Consider the following 26,889-nt stretch of genomic DNA (forward strand, 5'->3'; position numbering starts at 1 on the left):
AAATATTAATTTCCTATTTTAAGTTTGTAATAAAAAAATGTAACTTGTTCAAAAGAATTACATCTTATTCAAAACAGGTGCAATGTGTTTTAATTACAGTCACTTCCGCAAAAATTGTTTTGCTTTACTAACGTGTCTTCCTCTTTCCGACTTTTCTTTCCACAAACTACGTTTTCAGTTTCCTCAATAAATAAAATTATACTCACGAAAAAAATATGGGTCGCAAAAAGGAGAAGCACAACGCGAAAATTGGGGAAGCTAACGTTAAGAAAACAACAATTATGCGGTTTTTAATTGATCAGTTGGATGGTTTCACTGACAAGCTGTTCGTGTGCCAGGCAGAAAAGTACAACTGGTTAGTTGGAAAATTTAGGTCAAATAGTTTTTCAAACTTGATTTTCAAAGTTTTTTGAAGTTTGAACAAATTGAAATATTATAAAACTTTAATATTATAAAACCCGAATTTTTTTATAAAGATTAAGAAATAATTTTGAAGACTCCTGAAAATTAAAAAAAATGTTTTAACCTTCAATCTTTCAGGACAACCCATTTCTACCGCGGACAGTTCTTCGATGAAGATTACCTAATCGTAGACATTTACTGCCACTCCTCGATTCCAAGTTGGAGTTGTGATGCAAGAACCGAAGTGAAATTCTGGAATACAACTATTCAGGATATTGAGCATCATTATGAAATGAAGAGAAATTGTATGTCATGTCCCCCATTCATTAAATGGAAGGATTTAATATCACGTGAGAATAATTACGTGAGGAATGGAAGAATCGTCTGCGAAGTTTTGATATCGGAAGTACCGAAGAAAGCTAATAAGAATCAAGCTGTCATTGTAAAGGAATATCCGGGAATTCGAAATTTGGAGATTCTAGTGGAAAAGTCAAAGTTTCACGTTAATATGGAAGTAAGTTTTAGTTAAGCCAATTATTTTAATTGCCTCAATCTTTCAGCTGCTAGCATTCACTTCCAAGTTTTTCGAAAAAGAACTGGCCAGAGGAAGATTGAACACGGCCGATCCTTATATTCTAGAAGACATTACGCCGATTGATTTCAAGCTCTACATGGACTTGACTTATCATCCAAAACAATATTTTTCAGGTAACGGTTCTGTTTGAAGTTTTTGCGTAAAATTAACGGTGGAGCGCCTGCATGTACACAGATACAGGTAAGCATAGGAAAGTAGACTCTCACTCACTCCTTGTCGCCAGCTACTCGTATGCCATCGCCCGCTTCGATGTCCCAATCACGTTCCAAAAAATGTAAAAGTTTTTGTTTACAGCATATCACGCTAAAGACATTCTTCAAATTGCTAAAAGGTTCAACAATTTGGAAGTAGTGACCACTTGTCAGAATGTTATTTTGGAGGATTTGAATGAGAATAAGTTGAGCACCAAGAACAAGACAAAACTGGCAGAGTCTTACGATTTGGATACTGTTAGGGTGAGGATAGGAATTCAAATTCATTTTTAAGCAGTATTGTTCAGGAACTATTCAATCCGAATACTATGACACAACCATCTGCACGGCCTCGCTTCATGGCTCCGGACAAATTTAGAGAGAAACAACCAACTGATGCAGAGATGGAAGGGATCAGTGAACTATTCGCGGAGCCTTGGGACAATCAGTGCCATTGTAAATCAAAAGGTGGAAAAGAGAACTTTGATGAGAAGCTGAAGATTAAAGTGGAAAATCAAACAGAAAAAGAGGAAGACGATGAGGACTATGACATATCAATGCCATCAACGTCTGGGTGCTGATTAGTGAACAGCTCGTGATAATTGATTTTTGATCTGTGAAATACACAAATTATTGTTTGAATGTTTGATTTTTTTTTTGATTTTGCTGGTTTCATTTATTTCTCAAGAATATTCGTGGAAAAATTCGACTATCAATGCGTCACCATCCTCCAATGTCCATATTTTTATGCAAATTGGGCAATAATATCCTTCGCGAATGGTATAAAAGCCTAAGGGCCCCCGCATATTTGTCACTACACAGAGCATGAATATTGGAATTCTTATTTCCTTGTTATTCCTGGGATTCTCTAGTTCTCGAATCATCGGCGAGAAAGAGAACCAAGTTCTTCAAAGTTATTGTGGAAGAAGTGAGTTTTTATAGGTGGAATCGTTTAGTTAAAATATCTTCTCCTTTTTTCTATCCTTTTTTCTCTCCTTTTTTTCTCATGCAAAACTAAGTTTACATGTAATTAAATAGAAAAGAAACTTCGGCAATATGCCCTTAACAGGACATATTTCCAAAGTTTCTTTTCTAATTATAGCCCCTTTCCTCCAACGAAGAATCATCAATGGCAAACCGCTGGAAGCGTTTGAGAATCCATGGGCAGTTGCGGCCCAATTTCAGTATTACGTTCAAAAAGATGGGAAACCAAAACGGTTGGTGATGGTTTTTCCTGGTACCGTCATTTCTCCATACCATATTCTCACTTATAACTTGGTACGTTCGTACGATGGAGTTTTTGGTTTTCAACACAAGGAGAATATGACTTCAAATGGAACTTGCCTTGGGGAACATTATTTTCTGCCAGAAGAATACACGGACAGATTCGATATCATCATGGATCGCTCAAAGTTTGATATGACCCGCAAGTTCCAAGATTTAGTTCGCCGAGTTATTGTTATCAATGGGTGCCCAGACGTGAATTCTGCAAAAGTATTGATCTTAGAACTTAAGAAGCCACTGGAGTTGAACCCTTCAATTTGGCCAGTATGCATTTCGAACGATCCACAATTATTTGACAGATCAAGTGATTTCTCTGTGTCTGGTATAGACGCTAAGGGTGTTTTGAATTCGGGATTGTTCAAGCCAGTTAATTGCTCAGTTGAAGGACCTTTTTCATGTGCCGAAGCGGTAGATAATAAACAACGAATGTGCGCAGTGAGATTCCAAATAGAGTTAAATTTAATAAAACATTTGATTAATTTCAGTATGACTCCGGAGGTAGTGCAATAAGCAACGTTTCCGGACAAAATACCGTTCTTGGAGTGTATGTAACAGGGAACATGAACTGCAATGCGAATCCACAGAACCTCACAGACTTCAAATTCATAAACATTGCTAACCATCGAGAGTCGATTTGCAAGCTAACAGGAATATGTGTGCCAGATCCAGAGAGAATCGATCCCACATCATCCGCACTTCCACCAACTCCATACGAACCAGTTGGTTATGACGGAGAAGTTTTAACCGCTGAACACTTCGACCCTATGAGACTTAATGGTTCGGACCCCGCGGAATCCATCAGAGCGGAGAGAATTGACCCGATGAAACTGAACGGTTCAGCGCATCATGGAGAAGGTGTTAAGAAGACAGTCAACATTTATATTAATTGGAATAAGAAAACCTAAATTTTCATTGAAATCGACTCTGAATGAAGTTTTACTTTTTGTGAAGATAAATTCTAAAAACTGACAGAAACATGCATCTAATACGTTTTGTTTCTGTTATCATCAGACTTAAACTGTTCTCCTGGTATGCAATGTCAATAAGAGTTTTGAAGCTTCATAGGGGCGCTAGCAGCAAAAAAATGTAATGTTTAGACAAACTCCAGTCATTTTTTTCAAAATTCTTCCAACTAAAGTCTTCAGCCGCGAAATTCTCAGAGACACGCTCTTGTTTTTTTTGTTGTTTTTTTTTATTATTAATATCTCTCTTCATAATTCCATTCCAAGACTGATTCTCCAATTTTTTTTGGGTATTTTGATCGAATGACAAGAAATAACCAGATATTACCTGCACGAATAAAACTTGAACCTGAAACACCAACAGTCTCAAAAATTTTGTGTATTCGAAATTTCTTGTTAGATAATACATATTTTCACACTCTGCTATTAACGCTTGAAACAGTAATAAAATATAGATTGTAAATAAAACAACTGATCTGCATCACCTCCCCCGCTTTAGAGTGCAGGTGCTCTCTATTTGTTGCCATGTCATCAATGTATTTTCTCTATGTCTCTACGTCTCTTCATTTTTCTCTGACCGCTTCGTTTCAAAATTGGAGATGCGTGGAAGTTTGTTGAAATCAAGCAGATTTCAAACACTTGTGTTGTTCTTTTTATTTTATAAAATTTCATCATTTGCTTTTTAGGAAGTCTAGACGTAGATTGAGAATAATTTAAACTTGTTACAAACCTTTAAAAATAAAGCGCCAGCGTGTTTGTTCAGTACAAATTCAAAATTTATTTTTAAAACAACGAAATATCTCAATTGAAAATTCAAAGACCTTTTAGATTATTGAGAACCAGCCGTTCGCACGCGCACAGCGCGTGCTCCGACTGGCGTACGCTAAATTATTTTAAAAAATTGTCAAGTACTAAGACTTTTGTAAAGTTGGATTTTTTATTCTGGGGTTTTGCGGACCTTCAACAAAGTTCTAGTAGCTTACTAAATTTTCTAGATTTTTTTAGAACTTCTGAACGTTTTCTGATTTTTCTAGGCTTTACTCTAGAATTTTCATGAATTTTCTAGAAAGTTGTAAAAGTTTCAAGGAAGGTCAAAAGACAAAAACTCACTTTTTCTTGAATTTGAGAATCCCTACAGCAATATTACAGTACCCCGACCATAACCTTCCACTAACCTCAAACCAATATCCCTTCAAAAGGTGAAAAATCAATTTTTCCAAACTACAGTAATCCTACAGTAATCCTACATTACTTCTACAGTAATTCTCTCAAATTTTCCAGAATGTTCTGGAACAGTCTAGAATTTTCCAGAAATTTCGTGAAATGTCTCGAACTCTCCCGATTTTTCCAGAAAGTTCTAGAACATCCCAGAATTTTCTCGAATTTTCTTGAAGGTTCTAGAATATTCCAGAATATTCCAAAACTTTCCAGAAGGTTCTAGAACATTTCAGCATTTTCTGAGAATTTCTAGAAGGTTCTAGAACATTCCAGAATTTTCTCAAAATTTCCAGAAGGTTCTAGAACATTCCAGAATTCTCTTGAACTTTCCAGAAGGTTCTAGAACATTCCAGCATTTTCTCAAAATTTACTGAAGGTTGTAGAACAATACGATTTTTCTAATATCCTTTCAACAGACGAAAAGTCAATTTTTCCCAAACTACAGTAATCCTACAGTAACCCTACAGTACCTCTACAGTACTACTACAGTACCCCGACCATATCCCACCACTAACCTAAAACCAATATCCCTTCAAAAGACGAAAAGTCAATTTTTCCCAAACTACAGTAATCCTACAGTAACCCTACAGTACCTCTACAGTACTACTACAGTACCCCGACCATATCCCACCACTAACCTAAAACCAATATCCCTTCAAAAGACGAAAAGTCAATTTTTCCCAAACTACAGTAATCCTACAGTAACCCTACAGTACCTCTACAGTACTACTACAGTACCCCGACCATATCCCACCATTAACCTAAAACCAATATCCCTTCAAAAGACGAAAAGTCAATTTTTCCAAAACTACAGTAATCCTACAGTAACCCTACAGTACCTCTACAGTACTACTACAGTACCCCGACCATATCCCACCACTAACCTAAAACCAATATCCCTTCAAAAGACGAAAAGTCAATTTTTCCCAAACTACAGTAATCCTACAGTAGCCCTACAGTACTTCTACAGTACTACTACAGTACCCCGACCATATCCCACCACTAACCTAAAACCAATATCCCTTCAAAAGACGAAAAGTCAATTTTTCCCAAACTACAGTAATCCTACAGTAACCCTACATTACCTCTACAGTACTACTACAGTACCCCGACCATATCCCACCACTAACCTAAACCCAATATTCCTTCAAAAGACGAAAAGTCAATTTTTCCCAAACTACAGTAATCCTACAGTAACCCTACAGTACCTCTACAGTACTACTACAGTACCCCGACCATATCCCACCACTAACCTAAAACCAATATCCCTTCAAAAGACGAAAAGTCAATTTTTCCCAAACTACAGTAATCCTACAGTAACCCTACATTACCTCTACAGTACTACTACAGTACCCCGACCATATCCCACCATTAACCTAAAACCAATATCCCTTCAAAAGACGAAAAGTCAATTTTTCCCAAACTACAGTAATCCTACAGTAACCCTACAGTACCTCTACAGTACTACTACAGTACCCCGACCATATCCCACCATTAACCTAAAACCAATATCCCTTCAAAAGACGAAAAGTCAATTTTTCCCAAACTACAGTAATCCTACAGTAACCCTACAGTACCTCTACAGTACTACTACAGTACCCCGACCATATCCCACCATTAACCTAAAACCAATATCCCTTCAAAAGACGAAAAGTCAATTTTTCCCAAACTACAGTAATCCTACAGTAACCCTACATTACCTCTACAGTACTACTACAGTACCCCGACCATATCCCACCACTAACCTAAACCCAATATCCCTTCAAAAGACGAAAAGTCAATTTTTCCCAAACTACAGTAATCCTACAGTAACCCTACAGTACCTCTACAGTACTACTACAGTACCCCGACCATATCCCACCATTAACCTAAAACCAATATCCCTTCAAAAGACGAAAAGTCAATTTTTCCCAAACTACAGTAATCCTACAGTAACCCTACAGTACCTCTACAGTACTACTACAGTACCCCGACCATATCCCCATACTAACCCCAACCCATAATAACTTCAAATGCCTGAAACACATTGTCTCTGAAAAGTGTGACGTCACAGACTACAAACTATGGACAGACCCACAATATTTTTTTATATATAAGTAATGATGTTTTGTCAAAGCTTTGAACGCACTTCACCTCACCTTGTACCACTCCGGTCAAAGATTGCCGCATAGATTGGAATCTCACTTCTTGTGGGTGGCCTTAGTTGTGACGTAGTCCTTCCTTCACGTTTCTTATAGGACTTCCTTGTCTCTTTTGTATGAACCTTTTCTGTGACCTTTATTCAATATTCTTACAATTAGTTCAATATGGATCAGCCGAGTTGTTCGAATATTGCGAGTGGTGAATCTTTAGACCTCAATTGGCCTCAGGTAATCTTTGACATATCAAATGGATAAATGACCGAAAAAAACAAACCACTCCAAAAATGTTTAGGTTTTTCAAAATTTTAATTCAAACTTTACTGCCAATTGAAAATACCAGACTTTCATTCATTTCAGCGTCTATCTGATTGTAAGATGTCAAAAGAATCAACTTTTCAACGACACCCACGACCCACAGAATGTTCAGTCTGTGGCAAAAAGGCAACTGGCTACCATTACGATGTACCTTCCTGCAATGGGTGCAAAACATTTTTCAGAAGAATCTGCATTTCTGAGAAGACTATGCAATGCCAAGGGGTTGGAGATTGTTTTGACTTAACAAAACGAATTGCTCCAGTAAAATGTCGAGCTTGCCGATTTGAAAAGTGTGTTTTGAAAGGAATGAATCCAAATGCAATGCAAATCGACGAAAAAGAAGAATCAGCCAAGAATTACAAACATTTGAAGAAACTTAAAAATCAGTATTGTCAAAAAGATTCAGAGCATTCTATGGAAAAGAAGCAAACGATAAACTCCATCGATGCAATTGAAACTAAAATGCAGAAGCTGGTCGACGCGTTGAGCTATTTGGAGATAAAACTGCGAAAATTCCGATTGTCAGCGTACAATCCTCATTGGAGCACTATTCCTTGTCTTGAAGAGTTTCTTCTATTAGAGAACAAAATTTGTTTAGCCGATAAGTCTGGAGTAAGTGTTTCATTTCCAGATTGTCCAAATTATATGATTCGTAAAATTACAGCCAATGCCAGGATGGCCGCTGAAAACCCAGCCAGCACCGCCAAAAATCCCCGAATTCAGAAACAACCCTTCCGGACGCCCGTATTTCCCTGACAAGAAGACATGGTTGTTATACGATTTAATGGTTTCAATAGAGTACGCAAAAACTTTCATGTTCTTCCATCAACTTGGCACAAGAGATAGATTGATTTTGATGAGATATGTTTCGTTGGCGCTTATGAATCTGCACATTTCGTACTTCACAGTCGCCAAAAAGTTCGACACCATAATTCACCCGGATGGCAGCTTGGCGCCTATGAATAAGTAAATTTACTTTGCCTAAAAATGCCAAACCTAATTTGGAAATTTTAGAGGGATGGTGTACGCTGAAACAGTGATGTCGATGGCGCCACTAATTAGATGTAATATTCAGGAAATTGAATACATTCTATTGAAAGCTATTTGTCTCTGTAATCCAGGTAAATTTTTTTTTTATATTTTAATTTAAAAAAATTAACAGTTATAGCCAAAAATTAGCAACTTTTCTGTAACAAAATTTGGCATTGTGGAAAATCTTTTACTTTTAAACTTTTCAGCAGTTCCCGAACTTTCTACCCATGCTCAAAAAATTCTTGCCAAGGAACGTGAGCAATATGCAGATGCTCTATTTGACCATTGCATTCGAAGTCGAACCAATGGACCAGCTCAATTTGCCGAACTTATTAGCATGGTTGACATTCTGGAACGACAGCAGAGAATGCAAAAGGACTTACATCTGCTGCATATTGCCCCTTATGCTTCCAAATTTCCACAGAACGACAGAATGCTTCTAGTCGATGATATTATGAATTATTAAATCACAGTTAAAGGGAGCCAGTTGTTCAATCATTTTTGTTTTTTTTTGTGATATGTATGAATGTTGTGGAATTTCAATAATTCAGTAATATAATTTTGAAAAAAGGAACTTTTTACCCAATTTTACCAACTTCACGTGGGACTTGGTTAGTTTGTTCACAATTCATTAAGTTTTATGAGTATTATTGAAAAAAAAAACTATAATATATTTCTAACAAATTTCAATAGCGGCTATACGAGTTAGGAAACAACCAAGAATTGTTACGAAATGTGGCATAAAACCACGTAACGTTTATCATTCTCTGGGTTATATAGGTGTATTCGTCTTAACATTTTAAAAACGTATTGCAAAAAGGAAGAAATCACGGTTTTGAAAGTTAAAAAAAACAGTATTTGTGTTCTGCAAAGTACACCCAGTGCCCTTTTTCTCTGCGCTCTCTTTTTTTCTCGGTACGTACATCACTCACTTTTTGTTCATGTAAGGTTATTTTGTCTTCTCATGACTTTTTTTCTGGTTTTTTCGAAATTTATTTTATAAATTATTCAAATTGTTGTTTTAAGAGTATGAGCGAAAATGAATCATTTCCCGGTTTAAACGTGTTTGAAGAACTTCTTGACGACGCCGAACAAGAAGTTTCGGAGAATAAAGAGAATCCAGAGAAATCAAAGAAACAGGAGATCGATGAATTATGCGAATTTATTGGAGGATTTGAAAAATGGCCAGTTCTTACTGATGACTGTAAAATTGAAGTTGTAAAATATTTGGATTTATGGTCGAGATGTAAACTTTCCATTTGCTCAAAATCGGATTACGAAATAGTGAACAAGACAGCTCTTAAATTGGACTGCATTGATATTCAAGACAATGAAACATGGCATTATGAGCTCAGCAAGGAGGACTTTGTGAGTTTTTGAATAATAAGTTTCATCTTCCTCTTCTAGCCTGCCATTCGCCCGCTGCCTGCCCGCAACTTGCCCCATAGTAGCCCGTTGTCAAAATCTGAAATGCTCACAACTTTTGAAATAGAAATATTCGGGCTCACCAAATTATTTTATTGTTTTCTTAATTCAATTTTCAAAAATTTTGGTTAATTTTTCAGGACAACGTAACGATTCGTCTTCAGTTTTCCTTTGATTTTGCTACCTGTAAAACATACAACCTAATTTTTTCACAACTTGGTGAAGATGTTCAAATGCGGCGGGTACATTATTATCGGAATAGCAAGCCAAGAATCAGCACCGTAATCAACTCTTGTAATTATTACGAAGCTGCTGTTAGATTTGCTGAAAGTTGGTTGAAGAGAAGTCGTTTTGAAGTCAAAGAAATCAGAGTGGAAATGGTGAAAAATAAATAATTTGATTGAAAAAACAATTATCTGAAAATTTCAGTCAAAGTATCCAACTGATACTAGTCAAATCGAGTCACTACCTTTATGTAAGAACGTTCGTGTTGGATCAGATGACATTAATGTCTATCGTTGGTGGCTTCGAAGAGTACCCGAAGACCTGAACAGCCTTAAACTTATCAGACTTGAGGAAGATAGAAAAGTTTTTACAATACCAACGGATTTGCTTGAGCTACCTCACGTTAGTATTCAAACATTTTTTCGCACAATATGCAATTTTTCAGGTAATGAATGTTTCATCGTTCTACTTTTACTGCAGAGCTGCTTTCACAGATGAACAATTTCTCAGGCTGAAAGCACAATCGATGAGTTTTGACTGTATCTATATTACGGATGGGTGTATCAATGAGTTTTTGAAGGTGAAATCTTGAATTTTAGCAAGTACCTAATCTTAAATATTTTAAGAGATGGATAAACGGGAAAGGCATTGATGGTTTCCGGCAAGTGTTTTTGTGGTCGACCAGAGAAAGAAGTCAAATTGAACTTTTGAGGGGAATTGAAGCTCGGCCATGGGATGAGGCATTTGAGGAAGAAGCGTTTGTTTTTGGGTAATATATTTTTGCGTATTTTCTCATTCCAGACGTGGCTTCTGTGGAGATTTTGAGAGAGTTTGTGGTCGTGGTCAGTGCTTCCAGATATCAAGCCGTATTGATCCATATGAAAGCTTGACGCTCAGTATTTCTGATGATTCTACGTGTATTTATGCAACTGGCAAGAAGACTACATATGAAGGCGTAACCTACACAGATTACGGAATCCCGCGATAGGTTTTTTTCCAGGAGGAGAAAAAACTAAATTTTTAACAATGTAAGAAGTTTCTGGAAAAAAAAAATTGAAGCAAATAAATTGTGACCATCATAATCATTGCACCTTTTTAGAATTTCCAGCCATCTGACTCCGTCTCTTCAAAAAAGTTCGGTTCAGAACGTTCTATTTTTATTTACTTTTGAGAATAAATTATTACAAAGGATGAAGAAATTTGCAAAAGCCGTTGAATGGAAACGAATGGTCGGGGTCATTAGGTACATCGAAGACACCGAATCAAAAAATTTCTTAATACCATTTTCCTACACCGTAACAATACATAATTTCCAAAAATTGCAAAAAAATCAAATAAAAATCCGCCTAAACTGTGACTCAACAATGCGGGAATATTGAACAAATTCGCTTCGAAAATCTCAATAAAATTATGCGAAATGATGGGCAAGAATCAGTATAAAACAACCGTAGGAACAATAGGAGCACCAGAGTTCTCCTGTTTGTACCTTTTCTCCTTCATTTTCTCTACAGAAATGAAGGTTTCTCTTCTGGTCCTAACAATATTATTCACGGCTGTGTGTGCGGGAAAATTGGACGAAAAGCATAACGAAATACTACAGTTAAAATGTGGAATAAGTAAGTCAAGAGTTAGGTTAATTGCAATAGTAATTAAAACTGCCTAATTTTAGAGAACTATTTATTTTCTTCAGAGGGCTCTCAACGAGAATTCATCAACGGAGACACGGCTCGTCCTGGAGATCACCCATGGGCGGTATCAGTTTATGTCAAGGCGAATACTACTTCAAAAAATGGAGTGTTTCTTGGACCTGGAACTCTGATCTCGGCACGTCATGTTTTGACATTTAATAGTATCAAAGTGGTTGATGGAAAACGGAGAATATTGGGACAGGAAGAAGTTAATGGTGCCTGCAATGGAAATCATTTTGAGTTATCCCAAGATGAAATGTATCATTTCGATTACGACTTCGAACATTTCAAGAATTTCGACAGCAAAAGAGATTTCAAAAATACAATTGCAAGTGTATACATTATCAATGGATGTCAATCATCTCCGCCGCCTGCGACCCTTTTGATGTTTGAATTGAAAGAAAGCGCTTTGCACAACAAAAAAGGATATCCAGTTTGCATTTCGAATTCTCCAAAGCATTTTGATGCTTCTGATTTCGAAGTTTTTGGACTTAATCAACAAGGAAGACTAGTCAGCGGAGCCTTTGCGCCAACTAATTGCACTGCAACAGCTCCCTTCTCCTGTGCTCACGCGGTGAAACAAAATCAAGGATTGTGCTCGGTAAGATTTTGGCAAAATTTATGATCGATTTTTAAGATTTCTATTTCAGGGAGACTTTGGCGGAAGTGCCGTTTCAAGAATTGATAATCGCTTCACAATGCTTGGCTTCTTCGCACAAGGAAATAAGAATTGCAAAGCAAAGCCAGAAACCTTGGAAGCCTTCAAATTCCTGAATATCGGATATTATCGCGAGGAAATCTGCGAAGTCACGGGAATTTGTACTCCATCACCACCATCACCAGAGGAGTCAACTACGCTGTCTCCAAGTGAGCTTATTCCAGGAGAATCAACTGACACACCACCATCTTCCAAAACTGACGTACCCGAGGGAACCACTGAGCAAGAGTTTTTCACAGAAGGACCAGCGTCTACAGATCACTCAATTTCTACCACAGACCAGAGGGAACGCCTGAAAACGAGTTTTTCACTGAAGAATCAGCATCTACAGCTTTTCCACTTGTTACAGACGTGCCCGAGGGAACCCTTGAGCAAGAATTTTTCACAGAAAAACCAGAGTTTACATTTGACCCAATTATTACTGCCGAGTCCGAGGGAACAACTCCAGAAGAAATCATCACGGAAAATCCCGTGTCCACATATGAGTCTGCCAGAACAACTGAAGTAATGTTCACGGAAGTGGAACCAGAAGATGAAATCACCGAATCTTCAGTCCGACCAACTGGAGAAAGTGGTCCAGGAATGTCTTCCACTGGGTCACCAGAGGAAGAATTCACGAGCCCTTCACCAGTGGACTTCACAACACAATACCCGGATCCCACTACCACTGTGCCTGCAATTAGAATTGGTGAAAATGGAGAAGTTATCCACGCTGAGACATTCGAGCCAATGAGAGTGGTCATTCACAATTGCACTAGTGAAGAAACACGTGATCAGAATATTGGAGGAGGTGTTGTCACAAGAGGAAACCGAGGAAGTGTTGATGAGATTAATATTTATATTAACATGAATTGATGCTTCAATAAAGGCTCTGAACATTACATTTAGCAAAAAAGTGGTCTCACGGTGAATATAAGAACTCAGAAGGTCGTCCCGGTTTATCATAGTCAAATTTATATTTCTTGAAAACGGGCTCATTATTAGTTGGAAAGTTTAATAAAACTTACCAAAAATATATGCTTCATAATCAATCTACACAACCAGTTCGGTTGATATCACGCAAACCTCTCAGTCTGGCTCCGTTGTCGAATATTTTCCTTCATCTCAACGATCGGTATAACTTACTATTTCAAGTGGTAAATAATTTTCGATCCGTTGCAATGATAATAATCTTCTGTAAGCATTTTACCGAGATTTCCCCATTTTCCGAAAACAATGCATTTCTTGAATACCAATTTGAGATTGACAAGAGGTAGTTTTTGGTTGTCGCACTTAAGTTCTCATCATTTTTTCTTATCGGGAAGCTGGAATTTCAAAATCAAAATCTCACACTTTACATATATGCTGATGCATTTGTTGTATAAATTATCTTGAAAACTTCTTTATAAGTCACCCGAAGCTTCATTCTGTATAAAACCATGTCTGTTCGTTGGGCTCTACTTTTCTCCCTGCTTCCAATTGTTTCCTGTTATGCCCCTTACATCAAAGAACATGCTCGCCTAAACTCTACGGAAAACAAGCAGCTTCAAGCAACATGTGGACGTAACACAAGGTATCAGATGAAGACTTTGGATGGAGAGAGATCCATTGAATCTCCATGGGCCGGTTCAGTGAATATCTATGGAATACTGTCTTCTACCGTAATTTCGCCACGTCATATTCTGTTGTTCAATCTTATTCAATTGAATGTGGACACCTTGAAAATGAGCATTCTCAACGAAACAGTTATTGCACAAGAATCAAAGTGCGATAAAAGTGATCTACTGCTGCCTCACCAGATCAACGACTGGTTTCAAGTAGACTTTGTTGCTAAACAAATGGATAAAGCTTATAAGCACGTGCAGAGAATTTACACGATTGATGGATGCGACGAACTTGACACCTACAAGCCTATGATCATCGAACTTGAATACGACATGTGGTTCGACAAAGCTCATGGAGCAGCGTGTCTACCAAAGCCAATAAGTCATTCCGATATTCAAGAGTTTACAGTTTTCGGATTGGGACCAAATGAGACTGCATTGACGTCTACACGGTATGCTAAAGAAGCGTGCGAGCGGGAGCATGCAGGCAATTCAGTGTTTTGTGGAAGACCGTTGAAAGGAAATAGAAGATTGTGTGCTGTTAGTTTAGTGTGTTTAATTTATTAAAATTATTTTGTTTTTCAGGGAGACTTTGGAGCTGGCGCCGTTGCAACCATTGATGGACGGAACGTTGTTTTGGGTATCTACGCAGAAGGTAACACTGATTGCGATTTGGAACCTGAGACTCAATCACAAGCGGAGTTTATTGACCTAAGCGCCTACACTGAAAAACTCTGCAGGCAAACTGGAATCTGTGTGGACCAGCTAGAGGAGACAACAGCAGAGCCATCTACTTCCACAGACGGATACTACATTTCTGGTGAAGAGGGTTCAGGCGAGAGTCAGGGAACTGAAGGAACTGAACAACCAGTCACCACCGATGCATCTATCGAGGCAATTGTCGCTGAAACTTTCGAGAAGATAAAGCTCAGCTGCTCCACTGAAGCCGAAAAAGACATCCATATCCATATCCGTTTGGAGAAGGATGTAGTGGAAAAGTTGGCAAAGAAATAATTTGACAATCAAAAATGTTCAATATGTTATTAAATCGTTATCATTTTCAAATAGATTTTGTTCCAAAAGATTTAGGTCCACGACGAATAATCTCAATATCCTTATCATTTCTAGTCTTCTTATATTTTCCAAGTCTAATGTGGATATGAATATCATCATCATCTTCTTCGACGCATAATCCGTTGCATGGGTTTCCGGGGCAAGTTCCATCTGAACCCGTTACAGTACCTGATCCTGTAGTGAATGATCCAGGGTTTGGAGTAGTATTGGTATGATCGATGGATGTAACTGGAGTAATTGTAGTCGTCACGGTAGTTTGTTGACTTGGAAGGTATGGAGCGCAGATACCAGTTACATCACAGAGGGACTCGGCTAGTTTTGTCATGTTAGCAAATGTATAAACGGTTCTCCTATTTGCCTTGTTACACTCATATGGGCCATCCACATAGACACCGTAAGCCCGAACTGATCCATGGAACTTACTCACGGCGGCACCTCCAAAGTCTCCATTACAAAGTGGGTTTTCGGCAGTCACACAGAAAAGATCTTCTGATGGGTGCTTGCATGGAACCTCCTTGATCTTTGTATGACGAAGAGTTGCGTCTTTTACGGCTCCACGATTGTCACCGTAGCCAAAGAACTTGTATCCGGTGTAAATACGAAAATCAGCTGAAATGAAATGGTTCGATATTAAATCAAGTTTTAAAAAAACTATTTTAGTCGTTTGATAATGAATAAAAACTGACATCCGAAACAAATTGGCCGAGCATTTTGTCCTTTATGCACAGGTTTCTTCAATTCAATCACTGCAACTCTATTGAACTGGAATGACTTCACACATCCATTGAGAATTCTGACACTTTTAACATCCAATTGTTCATGTCCAGATTGTCGTTCAACACTCAACAGATCCAAGAATACTGCAACACTGCGAACAAGGTCAGACGGAAGTAAATAATCGTTTCCTTCGCATTCCATATCCTTCTCAATAACAGCCTTCAAGTTATGTCTCAGCTTGATGCCATCAGTTGTGTTGGTGAGGAAGAGTCTATCATATGAAATAATGTGACGATTTGAGACAAGGGTGCCGGTTGTATAAACGGAATGATCGAGGTGGTCAGGAATGTAAAGAGCGACAGTCCATGGAGTTTCTCCAGCATTAGCAATTGTGCCATTCAGCACTTTTCGGGTGTAACTATCGGCTTCTAGAAATTTGATTGATCGAAGCTTTTTTTAGATTATGTTTCTGATGACAGCCGCATCCAAGTAATTATATCGCTAACTTCACGACTTACCTCTCATTTTTGTTCCACAAGTTTTTTGAAGGGCAGCATTTTCTTCCTCGCTGAGTTTAAACGCATCCACAGAAGATGAAGCCAATATAATAAATGCTACAAGTGAAAATAAACAAGAAACCATTTTTGGGGGCTTGTGCTCCTCCAACAGATGGAAACTGACGAAAAGTGGGACATTTTAACCGGCGTTGGTTTATTGTTTAATTCGATTTATGCCTGTGGGAATTGTGGGAGGAATTGTGATTATTGGAAAGAAAATGTTTCTGGTTTTTGAACACCTCAACAGTTTATTGAAAAAATAATCACAATTTTCGCATATAAACAGAATTGCGGGATTCAATTTTTGTGGTATTGATGTGAATTAGCGTCAGAAATTATTTTTTCAAAACATATCTCGTGGTATCAAAGTTGTCAATTTTCATAAAACTCTACTATCAAATTAGTCGAAACAATTGTAATGTTTCAAAAGAAGTTCTTCCTAATAAATATGTAGCGGTCCAGCGCAGACCAAAATTCTAGGAAGAATCTTACAGTTCCCACTAGACTGATTGTGAGCGAAATTATCGTTTGTAATTAACTTATATCAACTCCGGGATATTTTTTTAGATTGATCATCTACCAACAGTTTTTCGGCTGTTAAGCTTTCGCTTTCCTGTTTTGCCGGTCTCTCAATTGCCAAATGCAACGTAAAAAGAAAGTTCAATCTTGTTTCTCAGCAAAGATGAACAGCAAGAATATGGAAAGATTTGGAGTTGACTTTAAGGATTTATGAAAAGATGTTAATTTGTTAAGCCTAGATCGAATATATTCATTTAAAGTATCAACATTTGTAAAAAATTCAAGTAACTTAAAAACCTAAAAGTAGTTTTGAAATTATTTTTGTTAGTTGAAAAGTGCCAAGCGCCATTTTAAAGTTTTTATTTTCCAGTTAGAATTTTATCCTGCCAATATCGTCAACATAAATATCCTGTGTTTCTTCATCACATCATCGGGTTTTATCTCAATTGCTGGCCAATTTTTTGTATTTGCACTGGAGAGAATTAGACAATGCAACGGACAAAAACTTGAAACGGCTGCCTCGACACATCGCGTAATAGAATACACTCGACTTTGGTTGATTTGTTTTATTTATGAATTCATCTAATTTTTCTCAATTTGAGGTTGTTTTTATATATGTTTCATGAGGTTATTTTTACTAAAATTCGACGAATAGTATATTTCCAAACTATTAGGAATTTTTTCTAATGCATAAACGAAAATTCTTGAGGGCAATTTGGGCCGTTTCCAAATTTCAAAAATTTTTTAAAGAAAACTGAAAGCTTAAAAAAATTAGCAAATGTTAATTTCTAGCTAATAGTTAAAGAAAGTTTTTTTTGCAGAAAAACCAACATTGTTGAATTTAAAGAGTTTTCAAAGCACATGTGAAATTGTTTTAGAAATTTTCCAGTAACCTAGCTTCACTATATTTCTGTATTATAAATTTCTTTTTCATTTGTATAATTTCTGATGTTCATCTGTATTAAACAAAATTCCGATAGAAAAGTACCGATTTGCAAAATTACGTTCAAATGAATGCGATGAAGTTTTAGATAACATAATCCGTAAGCTAAAAAATAATTACAGCAAACAGACATGGAAAAACAGCCAGATGAACCTTCAAACTCCACCGTCGGCGAACTACCATCCCAATACAAAAGAATGTCTGCGGCACGGGAGCCATCAAATTCTCAATCATCAAAAATTGTATATTTTATTGTTCCAATTATCGTGGCATCTTGCCTATTATGGATGGCACATGTTCAATGGAAAAGTTCCTCAAAAGTAGAACAGTTTCATAAAAACGTTGAGGAAATAGAGAATCAGGGTAAGTTTTTAGTATGAACCGCTTACAACGTTTTTGATTTTTAGAAAAAATACGAATTGAAGGCGTTCATGACTTAAAAGAAACGCTACAACCATTTGCTGATGGATATAGAACTGATAACGTGAGTTACTATAGTAAATGCATCGTATAAAACTAAAAAGTATTGCATTATTTTCGTGATAATTTTTTTAAACAGCGAATCATCAATTAACTCATCAATTAAAATTTGATTACCTAACTTTTTTTTAAATTTTTTGCAAAACTTCCAATTAGCTCTAGTTTATAATTGTCAGTTGACAAAAACCATCAGAAACTATTTAGAAAACCAATCCAAAGTTTATTTTTGAAACTCTATTTTATTTGCAACGTTAGAGTGGATAACTTTTCAGTTCATACCCAAACACAATCTTGCCATTTGTGAAATCAAGGGGAATTTCCCGGAATTGAATGCAGCCATTTGTTGTTATTTGCACAATCCTTCGCTATTCACAGCGGCGAACAAGACAATTTCACAGGATTTGGTAGAGAATGGGTAAGATTTTAAAATTATAAAGATTGTGTTCATTGCAATTCAGAACTTTTTAATTCAAAATGTTTTTGTAAGAATTTTGTAATCATAGTTTATCAAACTAGACTTAATTCTGAATGAGAATGAGGGTTGAGAATGTAAAATACCAACTTCAGTTTGTGCTCAAAAGAAGATTCATTCCGAATGACTACATGGGATAAATGGACAAAATACGTCACTGACAAAGTTTGCCATGTGGCAATCATTCAACACCCTCTTGAACGGTTTTCCCGATCTTTTGTTGAAATATGCATAAAGTAAGTGTTAGTGTCAAGTGTTTCAAGTTCATAAAATATTTTAAGACAAAAAGCATGCTATAACTGTCAGGACAACGTAGATTGCTTTATGAAAAAATTGCTGAGAGAGCATTCGCCACTTGCAGAAGGGTTGGAGGGAAATTATAGAACATATGTGACACATCATTTCAGCCCACAAACCTGGTAATTTATTGCTTTAGATGCTTAGATATTTGATTTATAAATGTTTTCCCTTTAAGGAATTGTCATTTCAACCGCGACTTAAATAAGATTCAATTTCTGAAGTTTGGAGGAAGCAAGGAAGATCTTGCCAAATTTCTAACCGATTTGGATAAAATTCTAGGAGAACAAGGCGTTGAGGCAGATGTTCGAAGTGTTATTACCAATGAGATAAATAGTGAGTTCGGAAAATCAAAAATCAATATCTTCTAACTTTCAGAGATCCCGTTGGAATTAACTCCTGAGGAGCAGGTTGTGAAAGATAATATTCGGAATAACGAGGATCTGTTTAGATTGTTTAGAAATTTATACGAACATGACTATATACTTTTTGGATACTCTTTGTAATTTCTAAGATTATTGTTTGAAAATCTTCAACTCTGCTGTCACGGTTGTTAACTGTCTAATTCGTGAATGTTACTTTTTGAAATCTGATCTCTTCGATTTAAATTATTAAATTAACAAAGTAGTGCCAAATAAATAATTTGTATAGGGATTTTTGTTTCAGATATACATACTTTTAGAGTTCCTGCGCCAAAATGTAAAAATTTCAGAAAATTGGATATTTATTTTTTATTGGTTTGAAAAGCTTAAACTTGAATTTATCCGCAAAGTTATTGGGAAAAAAGCAAATAGAGAATAACTTTTTAAAATTTAAATAAAGACTTGTTAAATTTTTTAGCCAAATGAAGCGTATCTTGTTCAGTATCTTAATTTAACTATATTATTGGACTGCAATTTTTCCTAATTTTTTAAACTGTAATTTTGCTTTTTATCCTTTATTATACAATGTTTCGTTAGACAAGTTCTGACTTGGAAAATTTTGTTAAAATACATGTGATCAAGCTTCAGATAACAAAATTAAAAAGAAGGCACTTTCGATAAAAATTAAAAGAAAAGAAAAGAAGATAAATTTCGCAACAGATATCAGCATCATAAAATCGTCGGGGCTCTACTGGGCTTCTATTACATCCTAAACGAAAATGAAATCGTGGTATTTTTCTGACTTCATTAATGAGTATCTTCGCTAATTCTTTAGTTGAAAGTATATTTGAGAACGTTTTTAAAATAAAAAAATCAATAATTTTTTTTCTGGAAAAAAAATTCAGTTCGAAACATTAACTAAAAAATCCTTCACACGATTTCAGGCTACTCTGCTGACTGTGTTAGAAACCTTCTTATTTGGAATGGTGGTATGAACTTCTGCAATGATCATTCAAATATAATACCCTTGAAAGCCAAGTTTAACCCACCTTGTTTTTTTAAACAACGCCAAACGGTTTTTCGATAGTTTCCATGTATCAAAATAATCACTATACTTTCCACACATCCATGAGATCCAATTATCGAAATACAAACATTAAAAATGCCTTGAGAAAAGTTTCCGAATAAACATTTCAAAATGATAATAATAATATAGTTGCCACTATATTAACAAGCGGAACACAAGTCTGCGCAGTTATCCCTATAAAGAATGACCGCTGAAGACTGCGAGTACTTCTTGGTATTGCATTGGAAAGTTCTATGTACAAATAATAAAGCGAACAGCCTCAGTGGAAAACTATTTGAGATGTGATTATAATGATATAGGTGGAACCTATCACCATGTGGATGAGTACTGCGAAAAATGGGTCCGAAATCAACACTTAAACGTCTTGCGTGAAAAATTTTTGAGTAGGGCACGGCATGGATTTGAGAAGTTCCAGTTTTGCACTCTCCTGATCCAATGGAATTTTAGAAATAAAATAAAGAGTGGGGAAATATGCCATGTAGTTTAATGAATAATACAGCGCCCGTGTCAAGGAACTTGTTATTTTAAACTTATTTTTTACAATGAGACTACTCCGACTTTAAAGATAGATCAGTGATAGACTCATGAAAATGAGAGTGTTCAAGGCGAGTATAAATGATATTAAAATCGGAAATCCAAAGAAGTTCAACACTCCGCACCCGAATAATGCAAGATTTGGGAAGAAAATATACGGTGTCGATAGGATTCCAATCCAAAAATCAAACATCATACTCCTAAAACTATGTTTGAAATACATATTGATAATTTAGTTTTTTTTTTGATTTGTTGTGTTCTTTTAAAATTCTAAAAATCGAAGAAGTCTAATACATATATGGTCTAATAATCAGAAGTCTAATAATCATGCACTAACTCAGTTTCACTATATTTTTAAATAGCAATTTGTTCTTTTAAATTGCTTGGCTGTTATTTCATGTGCAATGTTCATTGTCAAGAGTTGGGTGTCGCCATCTATCGAGGTGGTCGCCTTCTATCGTTTTGTTTCAAATATTTTGTTTTGTTCAAAACAGTAAATGTAAATTAGTTGGTCTGTTGTGCTCTTTTTTTCAGCGGCCTTTTATTTTTGTAATTTTTTTAAAATGTATGTTCGCAAATTCCTTAGTTTGAAACATACTAAAAAGCGATTTTAAAAGGAATAAAAATTAGTAATAGTTTTCCTCATAATTGTTTTTATTAAATAAGCAACGCATAATTATAAATCTTTAATAAAATTTTATTTTCTGAAAATGAATAATCAATATGAAAAGTTAACCGAAAAAAACTCGAACTGATTTCAGAGCACTCTGTTGACTGTGTTAGGAACCTTGCAATTTGCGATGTCGGAACGAACTTCTGCAATAATCATTTACCTCTAAAAAGTGAAGTTAGGCTCACCTTGCTTCGTCAAACTCTGCCAAACGGCTTTTCGATAGTTCCCGTGTATCAAAATAATCACTATACTTCCCACGAATCCATGAGATCCAATAATGGAAATACAAACATTGAAAAGGCCTTGCGAAAGGTTTCCAAATAAAAATGTCAAAATAATAATAATGTAGGTTGTAACAATAACAATAAACGGAACACAAGTCTGCGCAGTTATTCCTATAAAGAAAGACCGCTGAAGACTTCGTGTACGTGTCGATGCAGCATATGAAGGTTCAATGTACAAATAGTACAGCGAGCAGCATCCGTGAAAAACTATTTGAAATGAGGTTATAATCATATATGTGGAATTTACAGCTATATCGATGAGCATAGCTAAAAATGGGTCCGAAATCAACACATAAACTTCTTGCGTGAAAAATTCTTGAGTAGGGCACGGCATTGATTTGAGAACATCCAGTTTTGCACTCTCCTGATCCATTGGTATTTTAGAAATAAAATATAGAGTGGGAAAATATGACATGTAGTTTAATGAATAATACAGCGCCCGTGTCATCGAGCTAGTTATTTTAAACTTATTTTTTACAATTAGACTACTCCGACTTTCATAAAGATAGATAAGTGATAGATTCATAAAAATAAGAGTGTTTATGCCGAGTATAAATGATATTAAAATCGGAAATCGAAAAAAGTTCAACACTCCGCACCCGAAAAGGACTAGATTTGGGAAGAAAATATATGGTGTCGATAGGATTCCAAACCAGAAATCAAGCATCATACTCCTAAAATAATTTTTTTGATGATTGAAATTTAGATGTAAAATTTAATTTTATTTTATATGGTTTTTCAAAGTGTCGTTTTTATTTGAGTTGAATACAAAAAATCTTTTTTTCGAGAGCAAAAATAACCAGTAAAATTTTTGGGCATGGGAGTAGTGCACAAATGAGAATAATACAGTTGGCTACAGAAATCGCTCAGAAATTCTACGAAAAATCAAAAACGCTTACCAAAAATGTGACAACAATAATGGAAACTTGATAAATTTCATAGAAGATGGAGTTTTTGTGAAAATAAGATAGAATGTTAGAAAATGACACGGAATGGACACTAACTGAATCGAAAAACACACGACTACTAATCCTTTCCAGGAACTCAAAAAACTGTCATCAGACACACATTGGGAATAGTTTGTCGAATAATATTCTGACACAGAATGTGCCATAGTTTTTTGAATTTTTTCGATTCTTAACAAATAGTTATACACTTTTCTAACAGAAAACTTGGCAGACGGAAGAAAGAATGTAAATGATGAAATTTCGGTTCAAAGCACAAAGAAATGTTATTGGAAGTATATTCTAAAAAATGTATGTTTCTGAAAAATAAGGTTTTTCGTTGACGTAGTATTTTTGTTTTTTCCAAATTTTTGCTATTAATCAGGTTGCAGACTCATCGATGTCTGGCATTGTTTTTCAATACTGTCAAACAGGACAGTAGTCAAAAATCTACCCCTATGGCAAGTTGACGTTTACAGTTAACTATGGAAAGGTAATCAGATAAAAAGTGGCAAGGTATGTAAAGCTAGGTGGCGAATGTACGGAACTGGTCATTTTTGTTGTTTCCAACAAAAACCAAAAACCTGAAAAAAAAATAATAAAAAAAATCAAAATGTGTCCTTATGTTATTGTCAACGTCCCATAAATATGTAGGTAATAGTTTATGACAGTTTCTGGCAATGTTCAACAATGACTCGAGGAAGTCATCCTATACTTCTGATTTTTGTTTTAAAAAAAGGTTCGAAATATTTTTTTTGTTTTGCAATTATAGACTGTGAGGAATATCAGCAATGCTGATTTTATTTGAACATGGAAGTAAAATATTTCAATTTTCTTTATTCCGAATTAAAGTTAGTTTTTAATCACAGAAAAAAATCAAATACAAAATTCTCCATACTAAGTTTTTGTAATGTTAAATACACCAATAACGCTGCTATTTCCTTGGTTTCCCTGAATTCCTGAAATTATATAACGTATGTAAACAGTCCCATTAAAGCTCTTACTTTTAAATGATTTTCTCTTTGAGAACAATTGTAAGATCACCCTCCGGTATGGTCCATGAATTGAAATAACCACCAATGCACTAACAAATCCATGAGTTCCAGTCAGTAAAATACAAGCATTCACAACACTTTGAGTGAGTTGTCCCATAAAAATTGCCAAAGCAGCTACCAGATAGCTTACTACAAACACCGAAAAGGGCACAATGTTCTGAATCAGCACTCCGGTAAAATACAATTTTTGTAGGTGACGAGTTTGGGAAGAAGTGATAAAAGCCGGCTCAATATACAGGTAATGTACAGAACAGCCAACGTAGAAAAGTACTTGCACCGCCGTAACTGACATATAGAAATTACAAACAAAAATTAGAAAAAAGTTGGCCCAAAATTTATCAGAAAAGACAATAAACGTCGGATTTGTGAAAAACTCTCTAGTGGGGCAAGGCATCGATTTTAAAATTTCTAATTGGGCAGTTTCTTGATTTATTGGAATTGCAAGAGTTAATAATGACACTGGAGTGTACAATAAGTAGTTAAATATATAGTATATGACTCTGGCAGGTTGATTCTTGATTTTAAATCGATTATAAGCTATAGAGCTACTCCGACTTTCATATAAAAAATAAGTGAAACATTCATACTGATAACTATAAATATTCCAAAATAAATTGATGCTCGAGTAGGAATACCAAGATACTTAAGAAGCCCGCAATCGAATAGTGCTAGAGTTGGGTAAAATAGGTAGGGTACTACCAGTATTCCAAACCAGAAGTCTAACATTGTAACACTGTAATTATTTTTTAAATTATTGTATTTTGAAGAAAAAAACATGCTTTGTTCTACATTTTTTGAAAGCTTTTTGCATGGGATTAAAATGATTTAATTTGTCACACAGTGTCACTTACCAAAATTGAGAAACTATAAGAGGCAATTTTATTGTTTGCATATTCGGAGGGCTTCTCTTAATGATTAAATAAAACGTCATCGCTTGAACAGGAACTGTCACAAACTGGATTGAAAAGTCTGCAATAGAAAACCCGCGGGAAGAAGCAAAAAAGCTATCATCAATCTCGCATTGGGTATAATTTGTAGAATAATACGCAGAGATGGAACTAGCCATTTTGATAAAAGTTGTTTCAAAGTAATGTTGGTTTGCAGAAAGTAATATTTAATCAGACACCAACGTAAAAGAATGCGGCAAGCCGCATTGTTTTGGTTAGATTTCTGAATAATAAATTTCTGAATATATAAAACGGTTGGTTAATTCATGACAAAGTCTAAATTCATAATAGAACAAAATATACTTCAAAAATTTTAAATTTTGGATTTTTATCAAGTTGAAGAAGATATTCTAACACTTTTAAGATGTAAAAATAAATATTTCTTTCATTCCGAAGTTCTTTGATGGAGTACCCATTTTAGGGAAATGTTTCTGTTAAAAGCCTATTGTCACGAGACCTGTTGTAAAACACCGTTCCATGAGAGACCCTTAAAGTTATCTGTAACAAAATGAATTGTTCAATATTTTTTAACTGCGAGAGGTTTGACCAATTGACATTCAGAGCTGTGTCAACTACTAGCGTAAAAATAAATAAAACATTATAGATAAACATATTTATTTAATCAAACTCTTTGAATAGTCTGAACAAAACATCTCGTCTCCACTTTTGCATTCCCACATCTAATCATTTCCCGGAGAAGTTGTCGATATGGCTGATGCACCATAAGCACGGTGATACTTTGCACAATTCCATGGAAACCAAATATTATGAAATATAAATTTGTAAGTTCTTGCGTTGACTGTTTGCTCTTAAAAGTAAGTGTTGCAATTGAAAATGCAAGAATCATGACAGAGAGGGCAACTCCAGTTTGTTTGAGTGTTCCGATGAAAAAATGTTTTTGGTTGCTGCGAGTTTGAGAAGATGTCAAAAGAGATGGAGCTAGATAAAGATAATAAAACGAGCAGACGATAAAAAACAAAATTTGAGACATCACGGAAGAAACCAATAATGGAATCACAATAGCCATGAACATATTTGTCCAAAAAGAATCTAGTAAAACATAGACATTTGGCATGAAGAACTCTCGAATGGGGCAAGGAACGACCATTAGAGCCTCCAGTTTTGCTGCTTCTTGATCTTCGGGAACATGGTCAAATATGAAGACACATATCGCACAAGGAACCATCAAATTAATGGTGTAAAACAAGAATTTAGACCTGGGTTCCGTGATTTTATATTTGTTTTCTGGAATCCCACTGCTCCGGCTCTCAAATAGATATATCATCGATGAGCCGGTACCTGGAATTGCTTGAGATTTTTAATCTAAAACTTAATTAATGATTACATAAAATAGATGAATAAATAATGAAGATCTGGTAGGGAGCATATACTTCAAGCGAACTGAAGGTTCCAAGGCCAAGATAACCAAAAGAAGGGAGAAAAATATAAGGAATCGTTAGAGTGTTGAATTGAAAATCTTGAAAAGTGCAGCTGAAACGTTTTTTTAAATCAAACTTCTTAAGAATAGATCAAGAGTGTCTCATGTCTGTCTGCCTACATGCCTAGTCTTTAAATTATGCTTATTTTTGGAAATTGAACTGAAAAATTAATATTTTCACGTCTACGCTTTGTGAGTATGTTTTACAGGAAACGTGCATGTGACGTCACAATTCTCAAAGTGACACTGCCGCTTTTAAAAGAAGGCAAAATAAGACACTCGGACATAATACATTCTATTTATTCTAACTTACAAAAAATTAAACAGCAGCAATGGCCACCTCACTGGAATAATTTTCCCGGGACTTTTATTCCAAATTACATGGAATGTGAATAGTTCAATCGGTAGTGCAATACACATAATTGCTCGATATGAATAAAGAAAGCCTTGCCAAGAAGCGAGAAAACTATCTTCAAATTCACATTTCGTATAGTTAAAGGTGTAATATTCAGCCAGGGACTTAGCCATTTTGTATAGCACTGAAGATATATATTTGTTAGTTTGACATTGTTTTCAAGCGCTTCCAGCTGTGAGCAAAACATCCGATTGTCTAGATTTGATCACATGTTATGTAAACTATATCTAATTGATATTGTCTGAGAAAATATTATATAGATGATAAAAATAAAAAAATCTTATTTAATTTGCACATCTGACAAAACGGTAT

The 26,889-nt window shown here is 35.6% G+C and overlaps 10 protein-coding genes, 1 non-coding gene and 2 pseudogenes across 14 annotated transcripts; 8 read left to right on the top strand and 5 right to left on the bottom strand.

Moving 5' to 3' along the window:
• The first annotated feature begins 178 nt into the window (after window positions 1-178).
• On the top strand, window positions 179-1,892 carry F25E5.16 (BTB domain-containing protein). 2 transcript variants are annotated; one of them, NM_001269156.3, is made up of 5 exons: window positions 179-355; window positions 541-916; window positions 963-1,110; window positions 1,292-1,452; window positions 1,497-1,826. In NM_001269156.3, the coding sequence occupies exons 1-5, from the start codon at window positions 216-218 to the stop codon at window positions 1,767-1,769; spliced, it is 1,098 nt and encodes a 365-aa protein (NP_001256085.1). In that variant the 5' UTR covers window positions 179-215; the 3' UTR covers window positions 1,770-1,826. The 2 variants fall into 2 exon arrangements, with proteins under 2 accessions (NP_001256085.1, NP_001359877.1); NM_001373053.3 differs by having other exon boundaries at window positions 180-355; window positions 963-1,177; window positions 1,497-1,892.
• A 108-nt stretch (window positions 1,893-2,000) lies between these two features.
• Window positions 2,001-3,416, top strand: try-13 (Peptidase S1 domain-containing protein). The gene is made up of 3 exons (NM_182435.2): window positions 2,001-2,116; window positions 2,291-2,907; window positions 2,958-3,416. Exons 1-3 carry the CDS (start codon window positions 2,014-2,016, stop codon window positions 3,375-3,377), a joined length of 1,140 nt encoding a protein of 379 aa, NP_872235.1. The 5' UTR covers window positions 2,001-2,013; the 3' UTR covers window positions 3,378-3,416.
• A 3,138-nt stretch (window positions 3,417-6,554) lies between these two features.
• Window positions 6,555-8,727, top strand: nhr-141 (Nuclear Hormone Receptor family). The gene is made up of 5 exons (NM_001028674.4): window positions 6,555-7,021; window positions 7,151-7,720; window positions 7,773-8,074; window positions 8,123-8,229; window positions 8,347-8,727. Exons 1-5 carry the CDS (start codon window positions 6,959-6,961, stop codon window positions 8,604-8,606), a joined length of 1,302 nt encoding a protein of 433 aa, NP_001023845.2. The 5' UTR covers window positions 6,555-6,958; the 3' UTR covers window positions 8,607-8,727.
• A 439-nt stretch (window positions 8,728-9,166) lies between these two features.
• F25E5.5 (F-box domain-containing protein) lies at window positions 9,167-10,869 on the top strand. The gene is made up of 6 exons (NM_001383338.2): window positions 9,167-9,508; window positions 9,706-9,945; window positions 9,995-10,192; window positions 10,236-10,370; window positions 10,417-10,547; window positions 10,592-10,869. The coding sequence occupies exons 1-6, from the start codon at window positions 9,170-9,172 to the stop codon at window positions 10,776-10,778; spliced, it is 1,230 nt and encodes a 409-aa protein (NP_001370466.1). The 5' UTR covers window positions 9,167-9,169; the 3' UTR covers window positions 10,779-10,869.
• A 377-nt stretch (window positions 10,870-11,246) lies between these two features.
• On the top strand, window positions 11,247-13,074 carry try-12 (Peptidase S1 domain-containing protein). The gene is made up of 3 exons (NM_001392547.1): window positions 11,247-11,406; window positions 11,481-12,079; window positions 12,129-13,074. The coding sequence occupies exons 1-3, from the start codon at window positions 11,304-11,306 to the stop codon at window positions 12,702-12,704; spliced, it is 1,278 nt and encodes a 425-aa protein (NP_001379698.1). The 5' UTR covers window positions 11,247-11,303; the 3' UTR covers window positions 12,705-13,074.
• A 540-nt stretch (window positions 13,075-13,614) lies between these two features.
• On the top strand, window positions 13,615-14,845 carry try-11 (Peptidase S1 domain-containing protein; the record flags this gene model as incomplete). Its single annotated transcript, NM_072514.3, has 2 exons — window positions 13,615-14,319; window positions 14,365-14,845. 2 exons carry the CDS (start codon window positions 13,615-13,617, stop codon window positions 14,791-14,793), a joined length of 1,134 nt encoding a protein of 377 aa, NP_504915.1. The 3' UTR covers window positions 14,794-14,845.
• Window positions 14,806-16,230, bottom strand: try-8 (Peptidase S1 domain-containing protein). Its single transcript, NM_072515.3, has 3 exons — window positions 16,089-16,230; window positions 15,540-15,998; window positions 14,806-15,462 (listed from the first exon to the last, which is right to left on the bottom strand). Exons 1-3 carry the CDS (start codon window positions 16,210-16,212, stop codon window positions 14,840-14,842), a joined length of 1,206 nt encoding a protein of 401 aa, NP_504916.1. The 5' UTR covers window positions 16,213-16,230; the 3' UTR covers window positions 14,806-14,839.
• Window positions 16,231-17,709: 1,479 nt separating this feature from the next.
• F25E5.2 (uncharacterized protein) lies at window positions 17,710-19,491 on the top strand. Its single transcript, NM_001383340.2, has 7 exons — window positions 17,710-17,952; window positions 17,997-18,073; window positions 18,342-18,484; window positions 18,637-18,777; window positions 18,823-18,960; window positions 19,017-19,174; window positions 19,217-19,491. The coding sequence occupies exons 1-7, from the start codon at window positions 17,721-17,723 to the stop codon at window positions 19,342-19,344; spliced, it is 1,017 nt and encodes a 338-aa protein (NP_001370464.1). The 5' UTR covers window positions 17,710-17,720; the 3' UTR covers window positions 19,345-19,491.
• Window positions 19,492-20,145: 654 nt separating this feature from the next.
• srh-93 lies at window positions 20,146-21,044 on the bottom strand (annotated as a pseudogene). The gene is given in 3 exon segments: window positions 20,146-20,199; window positions 20,250-20,411; window positions 20,414-21,044. Coding segments are annotated over 3 exon segments (847 nt in total).
• A 160-nt stretch (window positions 21,045-21,204) lies between these two features.
• On the top strand, window positions 21,205-21,225 carry 21ur-14194. The gene has a single exon (NR_069022.1).
• Window positions 21,226-21,497: 272 nt separating this feature from the next.
• Window positions 21,498-22,892, bottom strand: srh-92 (Serpentine Receptor, class H; the record flags this gene model as incomplete). Its single annotated transcript, NM_072517.2, has 3 exons — window positions 21,498-21,637; window positions 21,680-22,452; window positions 22,678-22,892. The coding sequence occupies 3 exons, from the start codon at window positions 22,890-22,892 to the stop codon at window positions 21,579-21,581; spliced, it is 1,047 nt and encodes a 348-aa protein (NP_504918.1). The 3' UTR covers window positions 21,498-21,578.
• Window positions 22,893-23,643: 751 nt separating this feature from the next.
• On the bottom strand, window positions 23,644-24,843 carry srh-91 (annotated as a pseudogene). The gene is given in 4 exon segments: window positions 23,644-23,681; window positions 23,727-24,339; window positions 24,342-24,510; window positions 24,629-24,843. Coding segments are annotated over 4 exon segments (1,035 nt in total).
• Window positions 24,844-25,346: 503 nt separating this feature from the next.
• srh-89 (Serpentine Receptor, class H) lies at window positions 25,347-26,690 on the bottom strand (the record flags this gene model as incomplete). Its single annotated transcript, NM_072518.2, has 3 exons — window positions 25,347-26,023; window positions 26,070-26,215; window positions 26,476-26,690. The coding sequence occupies 3 exons, from the start codon at window positions 26,688-26,690 to the stop codon at window positions 25,347-25,349; spliced, it is 1,038 nt and encodes a 345-aa protein (NP_504919.2).
• Between the last annotated feature and the right edge of the window lie 199 nt (window positions 26,691-26,889).

Source organism: Caenorhabditis elegans, chromosome V, assembly GCF_000002985.6.
Source record: "Caenorhabditis elegans chromosome V".
NCBI classification, from domain to species: Eukaryota; Metazoa; Nematoda; class Chromadorea; order Rhabditida; family Rhabditidae; genus Caenorhabditis; species Caenorhabditis elegans.